The sequence below is a fragment of the Physeter macrocephalus genome, chromosome 10 (genome assembly GCF_002837175.3).
Source record: "Physeter macrocephalus isolate SW-GA chromosome 10, ASM283717v5, whole genome shotgun sequence".
NCBI classification, from domain to species: Eukaryota; Metazoa; Chordata; class Mammalia; order Artiodactyla; family Physeteridae; genus Physeter; species Physeter macrocephalus.
In genome coordinates, this window is record NC_041223.1 from 44,428,597 (window position 1) to 44,450,758 (window position 22,162).

Here is a 22,162-nt window from a genome sequence, read left to right on the forward strand (position 1 = left end):
GAGAAATGTCTATTTAGGTCTTCTGCCCATTTTTGGATTGGGTTGTTCGTTTTTTTTGATATTGAGCTGCATGAGTTTCTGGTATGTTTTGGAGATTAATGCTTTGTCGGTTGCTTCATTTGCAAATATTTTCTCCCACTCTGAGGGTTGTCTTTTTGTCTTCTTCATGGTTTCCTTTGCTGTGCAAACGCTTTTAAGTTTCATTAGGTCCCATTTGTTTATTTTTGTTTTTATTTCCATTCCTCTAGGGGGTGGGTCAAAAAGGATCTTGCTGTGATTTATGTCATAGAGTGTTCTGGCCTAACTTTAAATGAACCCATTGTGATGCTTAACTGCTGCTCCTTAGGCAAAATGAACTATTGCATTTTATACACACACAGCCTATTATTCTATACAAAACTGACATCATTCTTACTTGCATTATAGTTAGTGATCTGGAGAAGAGCTCAGCAAACCTTTTCTGCAAAGAACCAAATAGTAAATATTTTAGGCTTTCCGGGCTACATTCAATGATCTCTGTAGCATCTTCTTTTTTTCCGAATTATATATATATATATATATATATATATACATATATTTATTTATTTACATTTTAATTAATTTATTTATTTTTGGCTGTGTTGGGTCTTCATTGCTGCGCATGGGCTTTCCCTAGTTGTGGCGAGCGGGGGGCTACTCTTTGTTGTGGTGCTCGGGCTTCTCATTGTGGCGGCTTCTCTTATTGCGGAGCACGGGCTCTAGGCACATGGGCTTCAGTAGTTGTGGCTCGCGGGCTTAGTGGCTCCGCGGCATGTGGGATCTTCCTGAACCAGGGCTCGAACCCGCATCCCCTGCATTGGCAGGCGGATTCTTAACCACTGTGCCACCAGGGAACTCCTTCAAATAATATTTTTAAAATGTAAAAATTATTCTTAGTTCATGAATAGTACAAAATCTGGCTGCTGTGGCCAGATGTGGCCTGCATGCCATAGTTTGCCAGCTCTGGTCCACATGTTTGTCTCCTCTGCTCAATGAAACTATCTAAAAGCAGGTACCATGTTATCATGTTTATATTCCTCAGTTCAGTACTCATGTAATTAAATGTACATGAAGATGTTATAGAATAAATAATACTCCCAACCATATAGTGCATGCAGACTGAGACTTGTTTGTCCCAAATTCGCTAAAAAGATTATACATGTTTCCTCAGCCATTTTAAAGTAGAAGACGGGGTGGGTATATCCCAAGGATGTATTGGTAAACCAGATCATTGGAAAAGAAAAAAAAAAAAGAAGAAAACCTTGATTTTGATTTCTCATGGTGTAAATACTCTCACCATGATTGATTTCAAGCTACGATGGTTTAACAAGTGGCTTGCAAAAATCCAGTAGGAGCTAACTCTGGCATATCTGGCATATCACTGAGACAATCTAGTTTTACTCTTTGAATTACTTTTTTTTTCTCATTTATTTTATTAGATGGTTTTTGGAAACCAGAAACAAGCTTTATACTTACTACTATAATTGGAATATTTCTGGTTGTTACAATCCTATTGACCTTTGGTAAGTATAGTAGATTTTAAAATATAGGTAATAAACTGTTTATTTGATCATATTACTTGATTTAATCTCTGAGTTGATTTAATTTTCCACATGAAATAAATTTATAAAATTCACAATGTTACCTTTGGCTATACTTCAATAACCACTAACTCCTGTGAATTTTTTTTTCTAATCTGGGGTAACTTTTATGAAAAATAAATCTGTATTTACACTTCACAGTATACTTTAGATAAAACTACTTGCAAAGGCACCAACTTTAGCCTTCTTTAAAACAGTATTACAGATTGGCTATCTAACAAGTGTTTTGTGACTTATAGTTTGAAATAAATAAAAGAAAAATGACTCTGGGTATAAAAAAAGCATTGGATTAAAGGGAAACCAGTGACAATCCTTGGTTGGGATACTTTAGGTCTGCAGGCAGACAGCCTGGTCTAGAATGAGCAGGGCCTTTTGCAGAAGATCCATTTCTGCCTTATAGCATTCAATACTCTCTCTTTCAGATGTCTGGCCTGCTTGTTTCAAATCCCTGCTGATTTGTAAATGACCAGGAAAGCAGAAGAATTAGGTTAGATAGATAGAAAGCTAGCTATTTCCCACCACTCATTTTATACTAATGTATTGGCCTTAAAAGTCTTTTTTTTTTTCCTTAAGATTTAATGATGAGAAAATACAGTGACAACTCCCAAAAAGATGATTAAATATGGGACCTATGGGGTTACCATAGTGGATCATACATCCTGCTTCATTCCTATTGTTTCAGCATAATCATTAATAGTACTTTCTTTCAGGACCCAAAATGTTCTGGTTCGGATTATAAGCTATATGGTCACCCTGTCATTACTAATGTATGAGTCCCTGACATGCTGAAACATTACAAAAAAAAGACATGATATTTACCAGAAGAGAACACTCAAGTGCATATTCAGGAAACTGTAGCTTCTTTTTTTTTCATAAATAGAGGAAAGTTTAAGGAAAAGTTACAAACATAAAGTTGAGCTCTCAGGATAAAGAAAGCCAATATTTTACTAAGTGTTCTAAATCTAAATTCTTCCCAAAACTGATTGGAGTCATAAGCTGTTAGAGAGCACATTGAAACTTGAATTGAGATTTCTTTTCAAAGATTCCACACCAGATAATATATGGAATATATTATTTCTTCAGCTAACTTGGAAAGCTAAAAATTTCAGCTGACCCTGCCATGATTTTAACCTGTGGTTCCAGGGAGTCTAAGTATTGCACAGCTGATGTTTGTGCCACTAAGCCAGCCCCTCCAGAATTATGCATATGACTGCAGTATATTTGGCAGTTGGCATATAGGCTTGACTGCTTGTCTGCTTTGCTACTGGGAAGGAGTATTACATGAAGAGTCCTTCATCTGACCTTTGCCTGCCTACTTGTACATCACCATTGTTTAAACCCATAACCCTAGTGGATGAACGTGAGATAATTTCAGACAATCTATTGTGCTTTCAAGACATCCTATGGATATCTGACTTTCGCAGGACTTAAAGGTCTTTATTGTACTTGGAACTCACAGATTTTTGAGTATAGTTAAGCTAATTTGGTTCTTTTGCTTTTAGTAGCAGTGCATGTGGTTTTACCGGTAGGATTATGCGAATGCATGAGAAAAGATTGAGTTATTCAAATAATGAAAATAGCAATTGTTTAAAAATTTGTATTGTGCAGAGGGCTCTCATCAGTCATACTTATAAATACAAAATTGAAGCAAGGGTTTTAAAATAAGCATCGACAGCTTTCACTTTGGTGAGTGGTTATACCTACTGTGCAACATGAGCCTGATGCTGGGAGCAAAGGAAAATAAACTGTAAAATACAATTGCTGATCTCAGGAGCTTGCCATTTAATGGGGGAGGTAAGACATACCTGTACGAAAAGATAAATAGCAGGATATGTGTTAAACAGCAATAAAAGGAAATAGGAAACGTAGAAGACAGTGACATAGCCATGCTGACTGAGAGCCACAGTTGGTCTTAGAAGTTCAGAGATGAGAGATCAACAGAGGTTGCAGAGGTCTCGGAAGGCATCCCTGAGGATGTGAGGCCTCATTCTGGGCCTTTAAAAATGAAGAGGGATGGTAAGAGCATTTCAGGTTTGAATAATTGCATTAGCAAAGGTACTTAAGATCTCTCCCTGTGTGGTCCCTCAGACGGAATTTCACGTGCATAAAACTCTCACCTGTTGGGTACTGAAGCTACTAAGGAATAAAATTCAAATTTTAATCATCATCTCACAAAGCATCCTTGCTGTTTTCAACTTCTGAGCCAATATTCTAGTATTGATGGGTGATCTTAATGATATACTTGTATTTTAATCTTCAAAAAATATTACTTATGTTTCATGATTATAAAAATAATATTTGCCCATTGTATGAAGAAGACAATACAAATCACCAATGATCTCACAGCTAGGGAGGACCACTGCTAACACTTGGTAGACTTCATTCTAATAATTTTTCTATGTATTTGAGTATGTGTATTATGAAAAACAATGAATATACACTCTTGTCCTCTGCATTTTAAAATAAAGCATGCCATTATATTGAAAGCATTCCTCAGGTCTGCTGAGGAGTATAACCTGGACATATCTGGATTCAGAAATGAATTTGTTCACTAATAATTATTATGTAAGTTTGTTTCGGTTTATTTTGATTCAAGTTTATGGGTGATTTTGAGAAATAAGTTCTGATATTAAGTTGCTTCAACTTGTTTATAACAGCAGTAAGAAATATATTAAAATTTACTCTGAGAAGTGAGATTAAAATGTGATGTGGTATAAGTTATGTGTTTTTATATGGCTTTGTACCTGGATTAAGTTATTCTATTAGGGGCATATTTTTTCAATCAAATTCTGTTATTCTATCAATAGTGTTCTTCACTATAAGCTTTAAAAATGTATTGTTAGCATTTCCTAAAGAAAAAGAAAGCAATGTTTTATTTTGTAAATTATGATCTTTTGTCTTTATAGTCTGGCACAGAAGATTAAAGAATCAAAAAACTCCCAAGGAAGGGCTGACGGGTCTCATAAACGAAGACAAAGAGTTGGCTGATCTTCGAGGTCTGGCCGCTGGAGTAGGACTGGCGAATGCCTGCTATGCAATACAGTATGTAACCTGGGCTGGCATTACGGGGCACCTAGATGAAGAGTGGGCAACTCTAAAGAGAGTGCCCATGCATGCCACGTTACCCAGGACTGTCCTGCTTTATGCCCATATTATTCTGGCATATTCAAAAGTAACATCCCCTTTCACTCTCAAATGTGACCTGGGATGGATGGCAAATTATGTTGTTATCCTATCCTAAGAAAAATAAACAAAAATTAGTTGCTTTCTAGTGTCTTATCACATAGTTTGAAAGTCAATAAAACAAGGAGATAACTACTACGAGGAAGGGAGTAGATGGTAACATGATTGATTCAGCTGGAAGAGAATTCCAAGGTCTCTTGTGTGTGCTATTAAGTCAATTTTATTCTGTTTTCAGAAATTCTATGGTGATTGCCTACAAAACTTCTCTAAGATAGATGAGGTTTGAACTTCCATTGTTGTCATAATTAAAGAAAATGTTTAAATGTCTCATTGTACAAGACCCTATGTTATGTTCCATGCAAAAAGGATTATATAGTCATCGGCCTTGCTTCTAGAAATTTATTTAAAGACATAAGAACACAGGATTTGAAGTAGACACAGAGGTGACCTAAATCAGCTTTTCAGAGGTGACTTTTCCCGGAGAAAATATGCAGCATATCTGATATTCAAGATTCTCTTTTAAAATCTCAAAGCGTTTTTAATGCAGATGGATTTCCTCCCCCTCATGATATTCCAAGTGAGAAGCTTGACTTTCTAAAAGTTAATCTGATGGACAGGGAGTAATTATGTGCTCATCGTAAATTTTGTTTTACATGAGAGAGCAGGTGTATGAAGTAAAGCAAAAGCTTTTGAGATCATAAGCCCAGCTGTATTTATTACTAATTTGCAATAGCTTTTTACACAAATTGGTGACCTGAAGAAATGAATAACTGATAACTTTAACGAAACAAACTACAGTAAAAAGTCTTGAGGCAGTGCACACACAGGCATGCTATCAAAATGAAGGTGCCTAGAAGTGAAGTAACATGTTCTGTCTGGGTTTTGGAAGAGAGAAGGAATATTCTGGATGGTGGAATAGGAAAGGACTAGGAACACAGACACATCACTATGTCGCGTTGAATGCACTGCAGTGTTGCAAACCCATAAGATTTCTCTTCCTCTTTCTCATACTTTTTCTCTCTCAAACACTAACACCAACACCCACTCGTAAACCATATGCATTTTGGGAGACCAAAAATATCGTTATTTTCCAGTACGCTTCCAACCCATGAGGAGATTGAAAGTCTTCCTGCCTTCCCTCGGGAAAAACTGACTCTGCGTCTCTTGTTGGGAAGTGGGGCCTTTGGAGAAGTGTATGAAGGGACAGCGGTAGACATCTTAGGAGATGGAAGTGCAGAAACCAAAGTAGCAGTGAAGGTAACGCTGATCTTTTAACTCCTTGACTTGTTATGTCAGCATATTTACAGGGACTTACATGGATACAACTATGATAAAAGAGGGGTGTTCTTGATGGAAAAGATAACTGGGAGAAGGTAGAAACCTGTCCATGGCTACAGAAATCACATTTCCCCCCCCCACCAATTTCCTGCATAAATTCTGTTATTAACAGTTACCTCTGAGGTTTCTAATTAGCTAAGACCTTGCAGACAGTCTTTCCCTTCAAATATACTACAAGAGAACTGGGGTGCTAGGTGCTAGGGCAGATAGTAAATATTTTAGGCTTGCTGGCTAGACGGTGTCAGTTGCAACTACGCAACTCTGCCATTGCAGTGTGAAATCAGCCACAGTCAATATGTGAATGAATGGGTGTGGTTGTGTTCCAGTAAAACTTTATCTATGAAAACGGAAATTTAAATTTTATATAATTTTCATGTGTTATGAAATACTCTTCTTTTTTATAACTTTTTTCAACCATTTAAAAATGTCAACAAATTAACATTTGTTAATTATTAAATTAACAAGTTAATTATACCTCAATAAAGCTGGAAAAAATAAAATAACCACCAATAAAAATGTAACAACTATTTTCAGATCATAAGCTGTACAAAAATAGGTAACAGGCTGGAGTTGGTTCACAGGCTGTAGTTTGCTGACCCCTGGACTACACAATTATTCATCATGGTGTATTTGATGATGTAGTTTTAAGGAAGCCCTGGATATACTCTCATATTTTTATAAAACTTTCTTTTGATCAAAGAATGATGAATCTTTTATGTAATTGAGTAATATCCTGATCACTGCTTGTTAGGAATTTATTGCTTTGAGAGTGGGCTATACAACCAGAGAAGTTGGCAAAATTTTCTCCACTTCCAACTGATAGCATTTAACAGTCTTTCACATACTCTAACCTCAACTGGTTTAAACAAGTGTTACTTTTTCTTACATAACAAGTTGACTTCTGGCTTTGGTGTAGTACTGTGTCAGGCCAGAGCCAGTATATCTGAAATTCTCTCAACTTTGTACATGTATGGTGCCTCGTGGTCCCAAGATGGTTGCCAAAGAATCAAGCATCACATCTTCATTCAGGACATGGAGACGGGGAAGGATAGTGTTAAATGTATATGTTCAGGAAAGTAAAAGTTCTGCACAAGACTCTCTCCCCCTCGGCAGTTTCCCCCTTACATCTCTTTGACGAGGACTGAGTCATATGACCACCCCTGTTTGCAAGGGAGGCTGGAGAACTGGAGAACACAGTTTTTTATGATAAGGGTGGATATTACAAAACAAAACAAAGATTGTCTCCATTAACCCACTGAGCTCACGGAAATGTCTGCTATACTGATTCCTGGCTTGTTTTTACATTGCACAGACTTTGAAGAAGGGCTCCACAGACCAGGAGAAGATTGAATTCCTGAAGGAGGCACATCTGATGAGGTATCAGGGCAGCTCTAAAATAATTTTCCCTTGGTATGGGTAGGAAGCTCTTACATCTGATTGGTGGATTTTTAACATTCAAAATGACCTGACATAACAGATCATGCCCAAAATAAACATGGCTGAAGTTTAAAAGGAAATATGTCTGGAGTGACAAGTATTCTATAGAACTCAGTCTTCTGAGCCTGGTCACAAGCAGTCCTCAGGCAGTCCTTTCTTTTACCTTCAATCAGAAGCATGTTTTGCAAGGGATTTCTGAAGCTGTTCAACTTTAAATATGCCTATGTTCTTCTAAATGTGTGATAATGGGTCAAGTAGACCAAGTAAGGGAGAGTTCTCTTAAGTACAGTGATGTCAGTGAGAATATCCCTGGTCTTGGTAAACTTGTCTTCAAGGTTAGAGTTAGTTGACGGTCATGAAAACTACTCAAATACATCTTTTTTTTTTTTTTTTTTCTTTTTTTGCGGTACGCGGGCCTCTCACTGTTGTGGCCTCTCCCATTGAGGAGCACAGGCTCCGGACGCGCAGGCTCAGCGGCCATGGCTCACGCGCCCCGCCGCTCTGCCGCATGTGGGATCTTCCCGGACCGGGGCACGGACCCCTGGCCCCTGCATCGGCGGGCGGACTCCCGGCCATGGCTCACGCGCCCAGCCGCTCTGCCGCATGTGGGATCTTCCCGGACCGGGGCACGAACCCCTGTCCCCTGCATCGGCAGGCGGACTCTCAACCACTGCGCCACCAGGGAAGCCCTCAAATACATCTTAATACACCCTGAGGCAGTGGTTGATCGGGTTCCAAGTTGTGGGTTCTGATTGTTACATTGGGGCTTACTTGCTTTGACCTCTTGAGAAAACATTTGTAGCCAAACCTGAGTGTCTGAATTGTTTCCCTTAAGGGAGAGACTATTTCATACTTGTCATGACCAAAAACATAATGTTCTAAAATATTTTTCGAAGAAGGACATTAGTTAAAATTACTTTCTTTTCCAGAACATAAAATGCTTAATATAAATGTCACTTCTTCTAAAACTCCCTCTGTTCTATCCACATGCCTTGGCCACTAGGGGTTGCAATATTACCTCTGTAAGGCAGGCATGCAGCTGGGTTCTTGGAAAAGGCTTTCATTTATTAAGAGGAACAAAAAATCAGCGTTTTGAAGAAACCAGAAATAAAGAATTGTTCTATTCCTTAAAGAGCCTCACTAGATTTTTGTCGTTGTCATGTTATCCTGCCTGTCTCTTTTCGCCTTTTAGCAAGTTTAATCATCCCAACATTCTGAAGCAGCTTGGAGTTTGTCTGCTGAATGAGCCCCAGTACATCATCCTGGAACTGATGGAAGGAGGAGACCTTCTTACCTATTTGCGTAAAGCCCGGATGACATCGGTAGGAAATGGGGTCCACAGTATTGGTTATGTAATGCAGATGACCTATAAGTTCATCTTATTTTCCTTTAAATTCAATAGGCTGCAGTTTTGGCTGATGGTAGAAACTTAGAAGACTTCTGTCAAAAAATTTCTTATATTTCCTTCACGTTGGATTAGTCATACTAGAACCCTGGGCTAATGTCTGGCATTTTCTGGCTATTTGAGCCTGTTCTTAGTATCTAATGGAAAAATAGGTCCCTCCCTGCCAGAATCATGGTTTCTGAAGAACAGAGAATGTGTGGAGTTTCTCTGTACTTAATCTATCTGCCTTTCTGTCCCAAATTGAAATTTCCAGCCCTTAGTCTTACATCTCTCCCAGCTGACTTTTCTGTGTGGATTTTCACAGGCGTCTCAAACTTTGGCTGAAACAGAACTCTTGATTTCATGCATCCTCCTTCATGCCATCCATCCGGTTCCTTACTTTTCTTTTCCTACAACCATGCTAATAGGTCCCGCCCACGCTAGGGTCCTGCTAACAAAATGCAGCCCCGATCCATCCTCTCCATGTCCGCCGTGCCTAGAGCAGCACCCAGCACAGTGGACAGTGTAAATACTGTGGCACGTGTGGGGAATGAGGGCCGGGGGTCTCAGCACCTGTGGGAAACTGCTTTTAGGTCGCAGGTGAGAAACACCTGAGACAAAACAGTAACTACAATTTAAATGTGTAGTTTTAAAAATCACGGTTCTTATTTCTATTGAAGTATACATTATATAGCTAAAAAACTGAAACATATGACAAGGTTTATGGTGAAAAACAGGAGTCCTGTGCTCTATCTCATCCCCACATTCCAGGCCTCTGCTCATTCCTTCTGGTGTTTACCTCCACTTTCCTAAACGCTCTGCTTATACTGCTGCACAGTGAGTTTTCAACTTTGGGGGAAATCTACTGACTGCCTACTGCAAGAGGCAAGGATTTAAGCTCTTAGTCATGTACCAGCCTGACCCACCAGCTCTACACACAGAAGAACTTTGCTTTCCCCATCCTCTGACAGTTACCCCAATTTGCAGATAAATCAGTATTGCAAGTTTATGTTACTATGTCTATTTAATTATTATTTGCTAAGTTACTCAAATACTATGATTGTGGTTCTTCTCTTGAGTAGTTTAATAAATGCCCCCCGCCCCATTTGCTTAGGTTTCTATAGTCCTAAACTCTCTGACAGAATTGTAACCCTTCTCACAATATGGGTAAATATATGAGATAATCCAGCTCCTCACCATATTTTTCCTGGATACTTCCCTCCTGGAGTCGATACAGGCGCTTGTCCTCTGGTCTCTACAGAGCTGTTACCCTAGGGGTTTCCTTCACATGTACCTTGGTAATTTCCATGTTGGACCTTTATTTCCTCAATTCCATGGCTTCTTTGTTCTGTTTTAGAAAAGAGAAAGCATGCAAGGCAAAAATCTTTTTTTTTTCATTTTGAGGAACGGCTCTTCCCTCCCGCCCCACACTTGATTAATAATTTGCCTGGATTCTAGGTTGAAAATCCCTTTTCCTCAAAAATAAAACTCCTGCATCTTTGTTTTCTAGCTTCTACAATTGCCTTTAAAATGTTTTATGCCATTCTGATTCCTGGACATATGATCATTGACTTGCTTTTTGTCCTCCTGTTTGGAAAATTTTAGGAACTTCTCTTTTCTTTCCTTATAAATTTATTTATTTATTTTTAGCTGCATTGGGTCTTCGTTGCTGCGCACGGGCTTCCTCTAGTTGCTGCGAGCTGGGGCTACTCTTCGTTGCAGTGCGCAGGCTTCTCATTGCAGTGGCTTCTCTTTGCTGCGGAGCATGGGCTCTAGGCACGCGGGCTTCAGTAGTTGTGGCGTGTGGGCTCAGTAATTGTGGCTCGCAGGCTCTAGAGTGCAGGCCAAGTAGTTGTGGCACACGGGCTTAGTTGCTCTGTGCATGTGGGATCTTCCCGGACCAGGGCTCAAACCCGTGTTCTCTGCATTGGCAGGCAGATTCTTAACCACTGCGCCACCAGGAAAGTCCCAGGAACTGCTTCTTATCTGTGGTACTTTTTACTCATCTGGACCCTCAGCCTGGAAAATCATCCCTTTCAGTTCTGGGATCTTTAAATATTATTTCTTCGGTAATAAAGAAAACTCTTCGTTCCCTTTATTTCCTTGTTCTAGAAATCCTAGTAGTTGGATAATGGTCACCTTTGTTGTATCCTTTTCTTTTGTTAGCTGTTTTCTCCTATTTTCTACTCTTTGTATTTTTGCTCTCAATTCTGGTATATTTCCTTAACTTTTTAATAGAATTTAAAAATTTAATTTTCCACAGACTCATTCTTATATTTTGACTGCCTCTTAAAATAGTATTCTGATTTTTCCATATGTGCAAAATCTTCTTTTATCTTTCCTAGGATACTAATTATAGTTTTTTTAAAGTGTTAATTTGCTTCCTGCATTGTCTTGACTTCCTTTTTGCCTCATTGTTCTGGGATCTGTTTGTAATATGAGAAGCTTTTCTCAAATGTTTGGTAATTTGTGGCTGCTCTTCATATTTAATAGTGAGACCTAAGAAGCTGATTGGAGCCTATGTCTGTGGCAGCTTCCTTTTGGTTGTCAGGTGGGACCCTGATGTTCCGCTGGGGTCGCCTAATGACAGCATCTGGATGTCTTCCCTGGCATACACCAGTTTCCCCAGAGAGGAATCTGCTGGTCTCCTGCCTGGGCAATAAACGCCTGAGCCTCAGTCAGGGAGTCGAGTGGGGAAAGAGGGCTGGAGGTCTCAAGGCTCAGGATGAGGATTCTCATTTAATTCTCTTCTCCATTTTTAGCACAGTGCCCTCGTATGAGTGGTATCTTTGAACTTGGAGCTGCTCTGGTTCTGTGTGTGTGTGTGTGTATGTGTGTGTGTTTGTGTGTGTGTATGTGTGTGTGCGTGTGTATACGTGTGTGTATCTGTGTATGTGTGTTTGTATGTGTGTGTGTATGTGTGTGTATGTGTGTGTGTATGTGTGTGTGGGGGGGTTTTAGCAGAGGAAAGCCTCCTGCTGCTGTGGGGCGGGGATCTAGGGTCTACTTAGCCCTTGAAACAAACTTTAAAAAATTCACTTTGCTTTCAGTCCTGCCCCTCAACCCTGCATTCAGAGATACTTGCTACCTCAAATTCCAGAGTGTTTATGGGGTTCTATAGTGAAAAACATCACTTAATTCTTGTCTTCTCCCTCTGCAGGCAGCCAGCTTTCATCTCTCTTGGCTCTGCTAAATGACCACACCTCCACCTGCTTTCCTTCCTCCAAAATGTTTCCTTGTGCTCTATCTATTCTCCTGATCTGTTTATCCTCTTGAGATCACAACATTTCCTCTATAATGTCATTTTAGTAAGGTTTGGGGAGAGAGTAAAACTAAAATGCATAAATTCAATTCCTCATCTTTAACAAGAAAGTGCCTCTGTAGATTTTTTTTTTTTAGTTTTTTGTGGGGGAGAGAAGAGACAATGAAGATGGACTGAAAAAACTCACAGAGCTGCTTTTCCCGAACTCCTCTTATTCAGCCAGTGTCCTAGTGGTTCTGACGATTGGTTCTCAATTGCACTTCAGTTCTTCTGCTGCCTTTCCTGCTGGCTACCAAGGCAGCGTCCATGATTGTCTCCCTCACCCTGACCTTATCGGACAGGGTGCCCTTAGGTGCTGAGTGCCAGAATCAAGGTATGGGGTCCACAGCGGAGGGCCACAGGCTCTACGCCCCCGTCAGGCTAAATTCACACGGGGCCAGCCGCCTCTCCACAGAGAGTGCTCAGAGGGACCTTTCCAGAATTACCACAAGCACCCTTCTCTCCATCCCCACTCTGAGACTGTTTTGTTGGGTTGAATGCATAAGGATTGACCGCAACTGGGTTTATAAACCTTAGTCTGGTCCTTCATTTTTAGGACTCAGTTTCTGCATTGTAAAATGGAACACTGAATCCAAAACTTTCTCGGCTTCTTTTAGCTTTGATATTCTAAGATTGTAGTAAGATAGAAGAAGTGAACAAAAAACCCTATCTACCAAAATAATACAACTACATAGCCAGATACAATTCAATTCATGAAATTTTTGCCGGGTATTTATTTTACGACAGTGGAGGATGTGGCTCTTGCTTTCTAGGGCCCTGCCACATGGTAGGGTGGGTAAGTCACATATGAATGACTCATTTAAGGTAGAAAGAGGGAAGGCCCATTAGAATGGAGTAGAGAACACACTGCTGAAGCACAGAGGAGAGAGAGATGATTTCCAACTGGGGAGATGTGAGAAGGCTTCACGGAGGAGGTCTTCTGTTTGGGACACAACCGAGGTGCGAGATAGAACAGTTTCTGAAACTACACTCATATGAGTTATAAAAGGCTTTGACTAGGGATGGACAGAGATGGAGTTTCATTATGTCTGGAGGGTTTGGCAAGAGAAGACAGGTGGTAGCCGAGGGCAGCATCTGGGGTTAAGGAGGCCCGACATGGGGTAATGAAATGTTCCAATAGGTTGTCACAGGGACGATTAGGAGCAAGTTATAATCAGAGATTCAAGCAGGCAGGCAGCATTTGAAAATCTGTCAGCAGGGAACAGGGCACTAGCCACCAGACTGAAGTTCAGGAGTAGGATTCTCTGCGAAGAATGTCTTCAAGAGTAGAGTAGGTTTTGCCAAGGGCAAAGCAGGATTCCATTCACAGAGGAACCAATGAACCGGTCGAGACACAAGGCAGGGACTCAGACACAAGGCTGTGAGACGCGCGTCTAGTGGACCTGAACAGGGCTGCAAGGGATTGATTCTTGGGAGTAAGACTGAGTTTAGTTTTAAGACATAGGTGTGGTTGAGTGGGACCATGGTGATGTTGAGTCCCAGAATTCAGAATTCTTCCTACTTTCGGGACAAGACATGAGCTTGTCAGGGGAGTCAGAGGGAACAGCATTTAAGAGCACACGTCTATGAGGAATCAAGGGATTTCAAGGTTGTGAATCCTTTGAGATGCTCATTGAAGGATGTGGATGGAAATCAAGAATACGGAGGGCATTCCAGGAATGACAGAAGGAATAATGAAGAGAGGTTGAGAAATGCAGAGCAGGTATAAGGAGCTGCAAATGGCCCAGTGTGACCAAAGCACAGATTGTGAGAGGAGAATCTGTGGAAAATAAATGGATGTAAAGAGAGGCTGGTGCAGCCTGGGGCTGCCATGGAGGCTGTGCTCAGGAATCTGTAATAGACTCTACAGGCAGTGGGTCACAACAAAGTGAGCTAGTTAAAGCACAGGAGGCTGGAGACATGGGAAGCGTCAGATAGGGATGACAAAGGCTTGAAATAGGGTAATTGCAGGGAAATGGTAAGGGACAGACAGTATATGAATATAGCCTCCATGAAGGAACTTTGAATTTTTTCCATATGGTACTAATAAAAACTTCAACTGGCTTTGTTCATGTAGAAATCATCGCAGCCAGTACAGGCTCTACTGTATATTTGTGCTGGCTCTCTTAGATGAGAGGAGTAATCTGTGACCTTGAAATAGAGTATTGCTAACAATTTCTATGGGGCTTATATGGAGAACAAGCCCATTGTCGTGACTGACATTATAGCGTGACATTGGGCCAATAATTAAACTGATTAAACTATCACTATTACTGCTAATGAGAGCAGCTACTGTTTATTAAGTGCCTGTTATGTCCCAGCTAGATTACATATCTTATCTCAAATCTGACACAGTTAGTATTAGTGTTCCCATTTTACATATGAGAAAATTGCTTAGCGAATTAAGCAATGTGAGCAAGTTCACACAGCTTGTAAGTAGCAGAGCTAGGTTTTAAACTAGTCTGATCTAACACCCTGAGATCTTTCCCATAAAGAGTCTATATTGCTTCTGCTTACTAAAGATAGTCTTATTTATGTATATTTTGGTAGAAAGCATATAAATGTAGTTCTTTTCCTCTTTGTTTGAATTCTATTACCATAACTAAAAATTCCTTTAAAACATCATATATATGTGTGTGTACATGCATATATACGTGGCTATATATATACATATATATTTTGTGCAAACTGGAAAAGTGCCTGTAATTTTTCTTTTATTTCTTACAGTTTCACGGTCCTTTACTCACCTTGGTTGACCTTGTAGACCTTTGTGTAGATATTTCAAAAGGCTGTGTCTACTTGGAGCAGATGCACTTCATTCACAGGTACAGTGACATTCTGGATAAAGGGTTCTTATGAAGCTTGGCACAATAATCACCTGTAGTTTGGGTAGAATATACAAGATAAGTAACATTTTCATTCCTTCAAAATAGCAATAGTTTCTGTTAAAATCTCTCTTCTCTACAGACCTCCTAGTGTTACTTGTCTGATCTCTGGAACTTTTATTATTATTATTATTATTAAGTATAGCTTCTGCCATAGGGATCTGGCAGCTCGGAATTGCCTTGTCTCTGTAAAAGACTATACTAGTCCATCACGGATAGTGAAGATTGGGGACTTTGGACTCGCGAGGGACATCTATAAAAATGATTACTATAGAAAGAGAGGAGAAGGCCTGCTCCCTGTTCGGTGGATGGCTCCAGAAAGTTTGGTGGATGGAATCTTCACTACTCAGTCTGATGTATGGTGAGCTTAACAGGACACAGAGAAACGTGGGCAGAACCATCCAATGCCAGAGCCAGAAGGGATCTTAAAAGGTCATCTAGTCTTGTTTTTTACGTGAGAAAACATAAGACCAGAGAGGTTAAGTGATTTGCCTCAAGCTAAAGTGAAAGCTGGTGGGCAAGGAAGGCCTGGGTCTCAACAGTTTATACCTCTCCCTCCAATTAGTTTTGATCCGTTACCTTACTGGTGTATGTGGAATAGATCCATTTATTTCGGATAGCTTATTACTCTCCAAAAGTGTAGAGGCTATGACTAATAGGAATTGGTGTCTATGAATTAATGTCCAAGTGTGTGTCCAAATGCCTACTACTTTGGGACGTTTGGTCATTAATTTATACACAGAATTTAAATCATGGATCTCAAAACGATTAGGACATGAGGGAGGTTTGGACAGCTCTTTATTATTTGAATAGAACCCCTCATTTTTGCTTGTTGACCCCAAACTTTTGATTAGAGCTGCTCAAAATGTAAAGATTCATCCAATAACTTTTAAGCTTGACTGGACCTCTGCAAAACTGGGGATGAAATAAAGTCGGTCTACAGTGTTGTCAGTTTATATTCATGCCTTCCCTCTCCACATTTACTAGCACTCAAACTCAGGAAGAAAGGTGAGATGCTTTCTTGCTCACCCACCCCTAGTGTGTTTGCATAATGAAGCTACGAAAGCCATAGGTAATGGAGGTCCGCAGTGCAGATTCAGCCAGGGAAGAGGAGCATAGTGTGTGTGTGTGTGTGTGTGTGTGTGTGTGTGTGTGTGTTTGTGCCCCCACTAAGCCTTCCTATCACCTTTGAAATGTTGCTAGTATGCAGTTGCTTGTTCTCTTTTTCTTGAGGTCAACTTGCTTTTAAATCTCCCATTTGCCTTTTATGGGGCCAATAATGCCAATCACAAAGTAGACTCTGATAGCCCCAGGAATAATTATGTTGGAAAAACTACTGTAAACGTGATGTTTCTAATATGTATAATTAAAGCAAACTCTTTAATGTCTTTAGGTCTTTTGGAATTTTGATTTGGGAAATTTTAACTCTTGGTCATCAGCCTTATCCAGCTCATTCTAACCTTGATGTTTTAAACTATGTGCAAACAGGAGGGAGACTGGAGCCACCGAGAAATTGTCCCGATGATCTGTAAGTTAATCATGTTCCATAAGTACCCAAGAACAAAAACACGTGCACATGCAATCACGTGCCTCATTGGTATGGTATTTTAAAATAAAAACTGAATCTATATATTTGTATATCTTATGTAAAATGTAAATTGATTGTGGCACTTAATTTACTAAATGCATGATGGTTTCTTTTTATTTATATATATACATGATATTTCATTTCAGAAGCAAAATCTAGAACAGCAGAATATGTTTATACTCTAGGTTAAGAGAATTCTAATAAATAAATAAAAGCTCTTTGTGTATATGTGTGCGTGTGTGTGTGTGTGTGTGTGTGTGTATTCACATATATACTCATTTCATTTTGGAAGATCTAATTTGACTAACATCTTAACCTGCATATTAAAAGGTTCTATTAACTAGGAATATATTATTTAAAAGTTGGATTGCTTTTGTTGATAAAGCTGATATTGGGATACAGTACTGCTAAAAATTATATAGGTTGTTATCTATTTATGAACTTCACACGAAGTGACTACATAAGTATTAGTGACTTTATCAAATTGATCCTGGCAACTATTGAATTCTAATAGATTTGTGATCCTTGGAACAGTAGGTGATTTTGATCTAATTATAAAGGAAAAACAAGCCAAGTAATTTTTCTGAGTACTAATCTACCTTCTTGTGAACAACCTTAGCAGAAATATCAAGTCTTGACACTTTTTCTAAGAGGTGTTTTACCCAAGAAATTTCTAAAAGAACATATAATCAACAAGTATAAACTCCTCTGTTGTGTGCACTACACCATGCTAAGGACTGTATGGAATACAGAGGTGTTTAAACCAGAGCCGCGCTTCTTCAGCATCTCTGAATGTATTTTGAAAGAAAAGACACACACGTGGAGCAGTTGGATAACAAGCCAACATGTAATAAAGTGCTAAACTGCGTGGTACAGACAAGTGCAAAAGGAATTAGCAGTATGCGGATACACACCATGGTTGCACTGCCTTGCCTATGCTGTGTTATTTAGAGGATTATTCAGACTAGAGCCAAAGATGACTAAGATCTGGGCACCTTGGCTGGATGTTCTATGGGTGAATGTTTTTGTATTATTTAAATCTTCCAGCTAGAAGAAGACTGGAGTCACTGTCTGTTTCTGATTTTGCTCTTATAGCCTCTGGGATATTTACGGAAGGATCAGTTATACACATACCTGAACAAGTTTGGTGGCAGTGTCTAAAAGTATGACTCATGGTCCTTTTGGGGCAGATGGAAAAACTTCTTTAAGTTAGGAGTAAGAAAGTTATACGAAATTTGAAAAACTTTGGTCTAGGGCTTGAGGAAAAAAACCCAGCATACCTAAGTATTAAATACATTTTAATTAAATAGTTAGCAAACTAATCACTGTTTTGCATCTCTTGCACATCTATTGAACACTCAGAAAATTTATCCCAAATTTCAGTTGCACAGAATTTTCCTTGTGCTGTTAGAATTCTATTTGGCATATCTTCCCCTCTAGAGGGTAATGTACCTCATCATAATTAGGCTTTTTTATTGGATAGGCACTCTAGGAATCAGTCACTGAATTATACGTTTTGACTGATGTGTTCATTTTTTTTGTTTGGGGAAGAGGGAGCTGGATAATTAATTGCCCTCTTGTGGAGAAGAAAAATGCAGGTATGTTGAACTTTGCTCTATCCAAAGGTATCCAAAAATTCAACTAGAAGGAGGAGAAAGAAGGAGTGCTAGAAAAGTTCTAGAAAAATATTCCTGATTATAAGTGGAAAAAGATAATATTCTATATAATTTTATCTTGAATAATTATTCAGTTGGATACATTATTGCTCTAATTTTATAAAAATATAGTTTCCTTGAAGCTAAAATTTCCATTGCTGATTTTGAAGTTCATTTGAACATCAGTAGTTAAAAAGTGAACAATGCTCCAAGCCCTCTAAGGGCTGCATGCTCCAGATCCCTAGGAAGGGTTAACGACCCATGGCCAACCAGGAAGACAAGCTGTGCTAAGGAAATGGAGCTCTCAGCGATGCCATTCAATCTGTCCACGGCCTTAAGTTGTCATGATAAAGATTAACTACTCTCCTTAGAGTACAGAGGGAACTGATTTTTATTTGAAGCAGTTCTCTGAGATCATAGGCCCAGCTTAGAGGGTTGAAAGTCTGTGCTGAGCCAGGCTGCACCTTCTATTCACTGCTTAAATACTCAGCACCTGGATGCACTCTGGGTCAGGTGAGTCCATAGATGGCTACGCTGTGCTTAGCTATTAATGGAATGTGAGAGTTCAGAGCATTCCTGCCCTTCTTTCCATAGCCTGGGATGTACGGTGCAAAGCCCAGCCCTCAGCATTCTCTTCAGCTTTTAGTTTGCACAACAACCATAGCACTCTCAAGAATAAATGGGATCAAAGGGCAATCTACATCAAGTGAGACCTCTTTCACAGGTATCACAGGGGCAACTGGAATTACTGGAGAGTCTCTCAAATGACGGAGGTGACAATGGGAGAACATGGAGGCTCACCACCTTATTTTTACCCCTTAAGAATATGTATACCTAGACGCTAATTGATGCTAATTGGGTCTTTCCTGGATTGGGTATTTTAAAATCTGTATTTTATGTGCTTTGCTTAAATACTTATAGAAACTCATCCCCTTAATACTGAAAGATGCCATGGAGTTTTCAACTGTTGAATTTCAATTGCCTTACGAATCCAAGGATTTTACTCATAGAGACTATTAATGAACATGGTTAATGAGATTGTGCTATTGTGGAAAAAACTGAAGCAAAGAGGAGTATAGGGGTTGGCATAGTGAATGGAAGAATTTGAACTGGAACACTTAGCTAAATGAGATATTTCAAGTATAATGTGTGAGTCTCTGTTTAGAGGTAGAACAACCAGCCCAGGTAAATTTTAATAAAAGTGAAGGAGCTGTCACTTTATTTAGACTAATATGCTTGAATATTTGTAACTATAACTTGGTACAAGTATTTAATGCATGATACTGAATTGTGACAAGTATGTATTTGTAAGGAAAGACCCCTATGCCAAAGATATACTTGTTGTTAATTCACCTGAAAGATGTAAGAAATGCATTTTTTAGGATTGATAAAATTTAAAAAGCCTAGCCATTTATTCCATTGTCAGCTTAATGCTGTTTAAGAGCACAAGTTTTACTCTTTACTTTTATTTTTTAATTTAAAAAAAATTTTTTTTTTTTTTTTGCGGTACGCGGTCCTCTCACTGTTGTGTCCTCTCCCATTGCGGAGCACAGGCTCTGGACGCGCAGGCTCGGTGGCCATGGCTCACGGGCCTAGCCGCTCCGGGGCATGTGGGATCTTCCCGGACCGGGGCACAAGCCCGTGTCCCCTGCATCGGCAGGCGGACTCTTAACCACTGCGCCACCAGGGAAGCCCCTTACTCTTTACTTTTAAATGACTACTGCTTTATAGAGCTCCTCTTTTCTTAATCTAGGGCGATCCAGTGCTCATTTGGCCCTGGATAGTGGGAGAGAAAGGTTTTAAATACCATCAGGTCAATTGTTTTTGCCATCAGAGAGTTAAGAGTAATTATGGATTCAATGTAAATTAAAGCCTCCATAGATGAAAATTAGGAATATCTGACTAAATAACTTGCATAGATTAAACTTTTGGAGGGGAGTGTGAGTGGGTGAAGCACAGAGTGGCAAAGGGGCAATTGGAAGGATGGCTTCTCTCCCCTCTCCCTCTGTCCTCCTCTTGCTCCTTCCTTCTCACTAAATCATCTCCATTAAGTGTCTTGAATACTTTGTAGAATGAGGTGGGATATAAATAAGCTAAAAACTTCATAACTGAAATATGACAAGTCTTGAGAGATTCAATGTATCCTTCGGCAGTATCTCAGAATCGCAACTTTCTGTTTAGAAGGGATAGGCTCCCTGTGGCAAGTTACACTTCACTTTCTCCTCTCACCTCTTAGGACAACCCTAAGATTCCCATCAAGATTCTACTTTAACTACTGGTTTAAACTCCATGATCGAATATCAGTTACACGATGTTATTTCAGAGTCGAATTGTCTTTCATTGAGTTCTCTGTGTCATCCCTTTTCTAAATGCCACAGATTATATAGAAATATGTAAAAGATTAGGTTCTTAGTGATGATTCTAATCTTTAAAAAATAAAGCCAAGTTTGGCAATCCATATCCAGAATGTAAATTCCTTGTAATATATATGAAAAGTCATCAGATCAATACTGAAAAACAGACCATTCTCCATGATACTCTGATATTGAGTATTAACTCTGACCTGAGGTGCCTGCAAGAATGAAAGACATGGAAGTGGAGTCTGCATGCCATATACAGATACAGCTATTTTAAATACAATACCTATGATGATTTCTGCCTCATTGTCACCTAGCAGTTGAATATTTTCTTATTCCAGCTCCACTGTCATTGTCTTAGTCCAACACCATTATCTCTCACCTAGTCTTCTTCAATAACTTCCTTCGCTTCGTCCCAGCTTACTGGACATATATTCACAACCAAATGTGAAATAGATAGCTAGTGGTAAGCAGCCACATAGCACAGGGAGATCAGCTCAGTGCTTTGTGACCACCTAGAGGGGTGGGATAGGGAGGGTGGAAGGGAGACGCAAGAGGGAGGAGATGTGGGGATATATGTATATGTATAGCTGATTCACTTTGTTATACAGTAGCAACTAACACACCATTGTAAAGCAATTATACCCCAATAAAGATGTTAAAAAAAACACAACTTCCTTGCTTCCAACTTGCCCCTCTACAATCAATCCTCCACATATATCAACTAGAGTCATCCTTTAAAGATGTAAAGATCATGCCCACTTAAAAACCTTGGACAGCTTCCATTGTAGTGCCATAAAATCCAGCACCTAGCCTGGCCCTTGATCTGTGTGATCCTCACCTCTCTGACCTCATCTTTTATACTCTCCCCCTCAATGACTGCTCTACAGCCCCACTGGCTTTCCTTCACATTCTAAAATGTGCCAAGCTCTTTCCAAATTTAGGAATTTACACATGCTTTTGCCTCTTCTAGTGTGTTCCCTGACTTCCATCCCCACCCAGTCCCCATGACTAGCATCTTATTTTTCTACAGAGTTCATTGGCTTAAACATCACCTCTGCAGAGGGTCCTTCTATAAGCAATTTGTCAAAAATGTTCCATCTCTAATTAGAGCTCACATTTGTTTTCTTTAGTACTTTTTTAAAGAACTTATAATTTGTAATTGTATATTTATCTGTTGATATGGTAGTACTAATATATATATTTTTAAATTTATTTATTTTATTTATTTTTACTTTTAGCTGTGTTGGGTCTTCGTTGCTGCGCGCGGGCTTCCTCTAGTTGCAGCGAGCAGGGGCTATTCTTCGTTGCAGTGCGCGGGCTTCTCATTGCGGTGGCTTCTCTTGTTGCGGAGCACGGGCTCTGGGCACGCAGGCTTCAGTAGTTGCGGCTCGCGGGCTCAGTAGTTGTGGCGC

At 39.6% G+C, this 22,162-nt stretch overlaps 2 protein-coding genes across 4 annotated transcripts in view; one reads left to right on the top strand and one right to left on the bottom strand.

Annotated features, from left to right (window-relative positions):
- DCBLD1 (discoidin, CUB and LCCL domain containing 1) overlaps positions 1-15,098 on the bottom strand; it is a 271,285-nt gene extending 256,187 nt beyond the window's left edge. For all 3 annotated transcript variants that reach the window (XM_055087536.1, XM_055087537.1, XM_028494502.1), the window contains exons 1-2: positions 15,010-15,098; positions 10,159-10,309 (exon numbers count right to left, since the gene is read on the bottom strand). The gene's annotated coding sequence lies outside the window, so the exon portion shown is untranslated. The remainder of the gene's footprint in view (positions 1-10,158; positions 10,310-15,009) is intronic.
- Positions 1-22,162, top strand: part of ROS1 (ROS proto-oncogene 1, receptor tyrosine kinase) — a 123,245-nt gene that overhangs the window by 81,831 nt on the left and 19,252 nt on the right. Inside the window, exons 35-42 of the mRNA XM_055087538.1 lie at positions 1,458-1,541; positions 4,526-4,661; positions 5,897-6,059; positions 7,453-7,517; positions 8,770-8,899; positions 14,990-15,087; positions 15,305-15,508; positions 16,541-16,675. Coding sequence (XP_054943513.1) covers positions 1,458-1,541; positions 4,526-4,661; positions 5,897-6,059; positions 7,453-7,517; positions 8,770-8,899; positions 14,990-15,087; positions 15,305-15,508; positions 16,541-16,675 — 1,015 coding nt within the window. The remainder of the gene's footprint in view (positions 1-1,457; positions 1,542-4,525; positions 4,662-5,896; positions 6,060-7,452; positions 7,518-8,769; positions 8,900-14,989; positions 15,088-15,304; positions 15,509-16,540; positions 16,676-22,162) is intronic.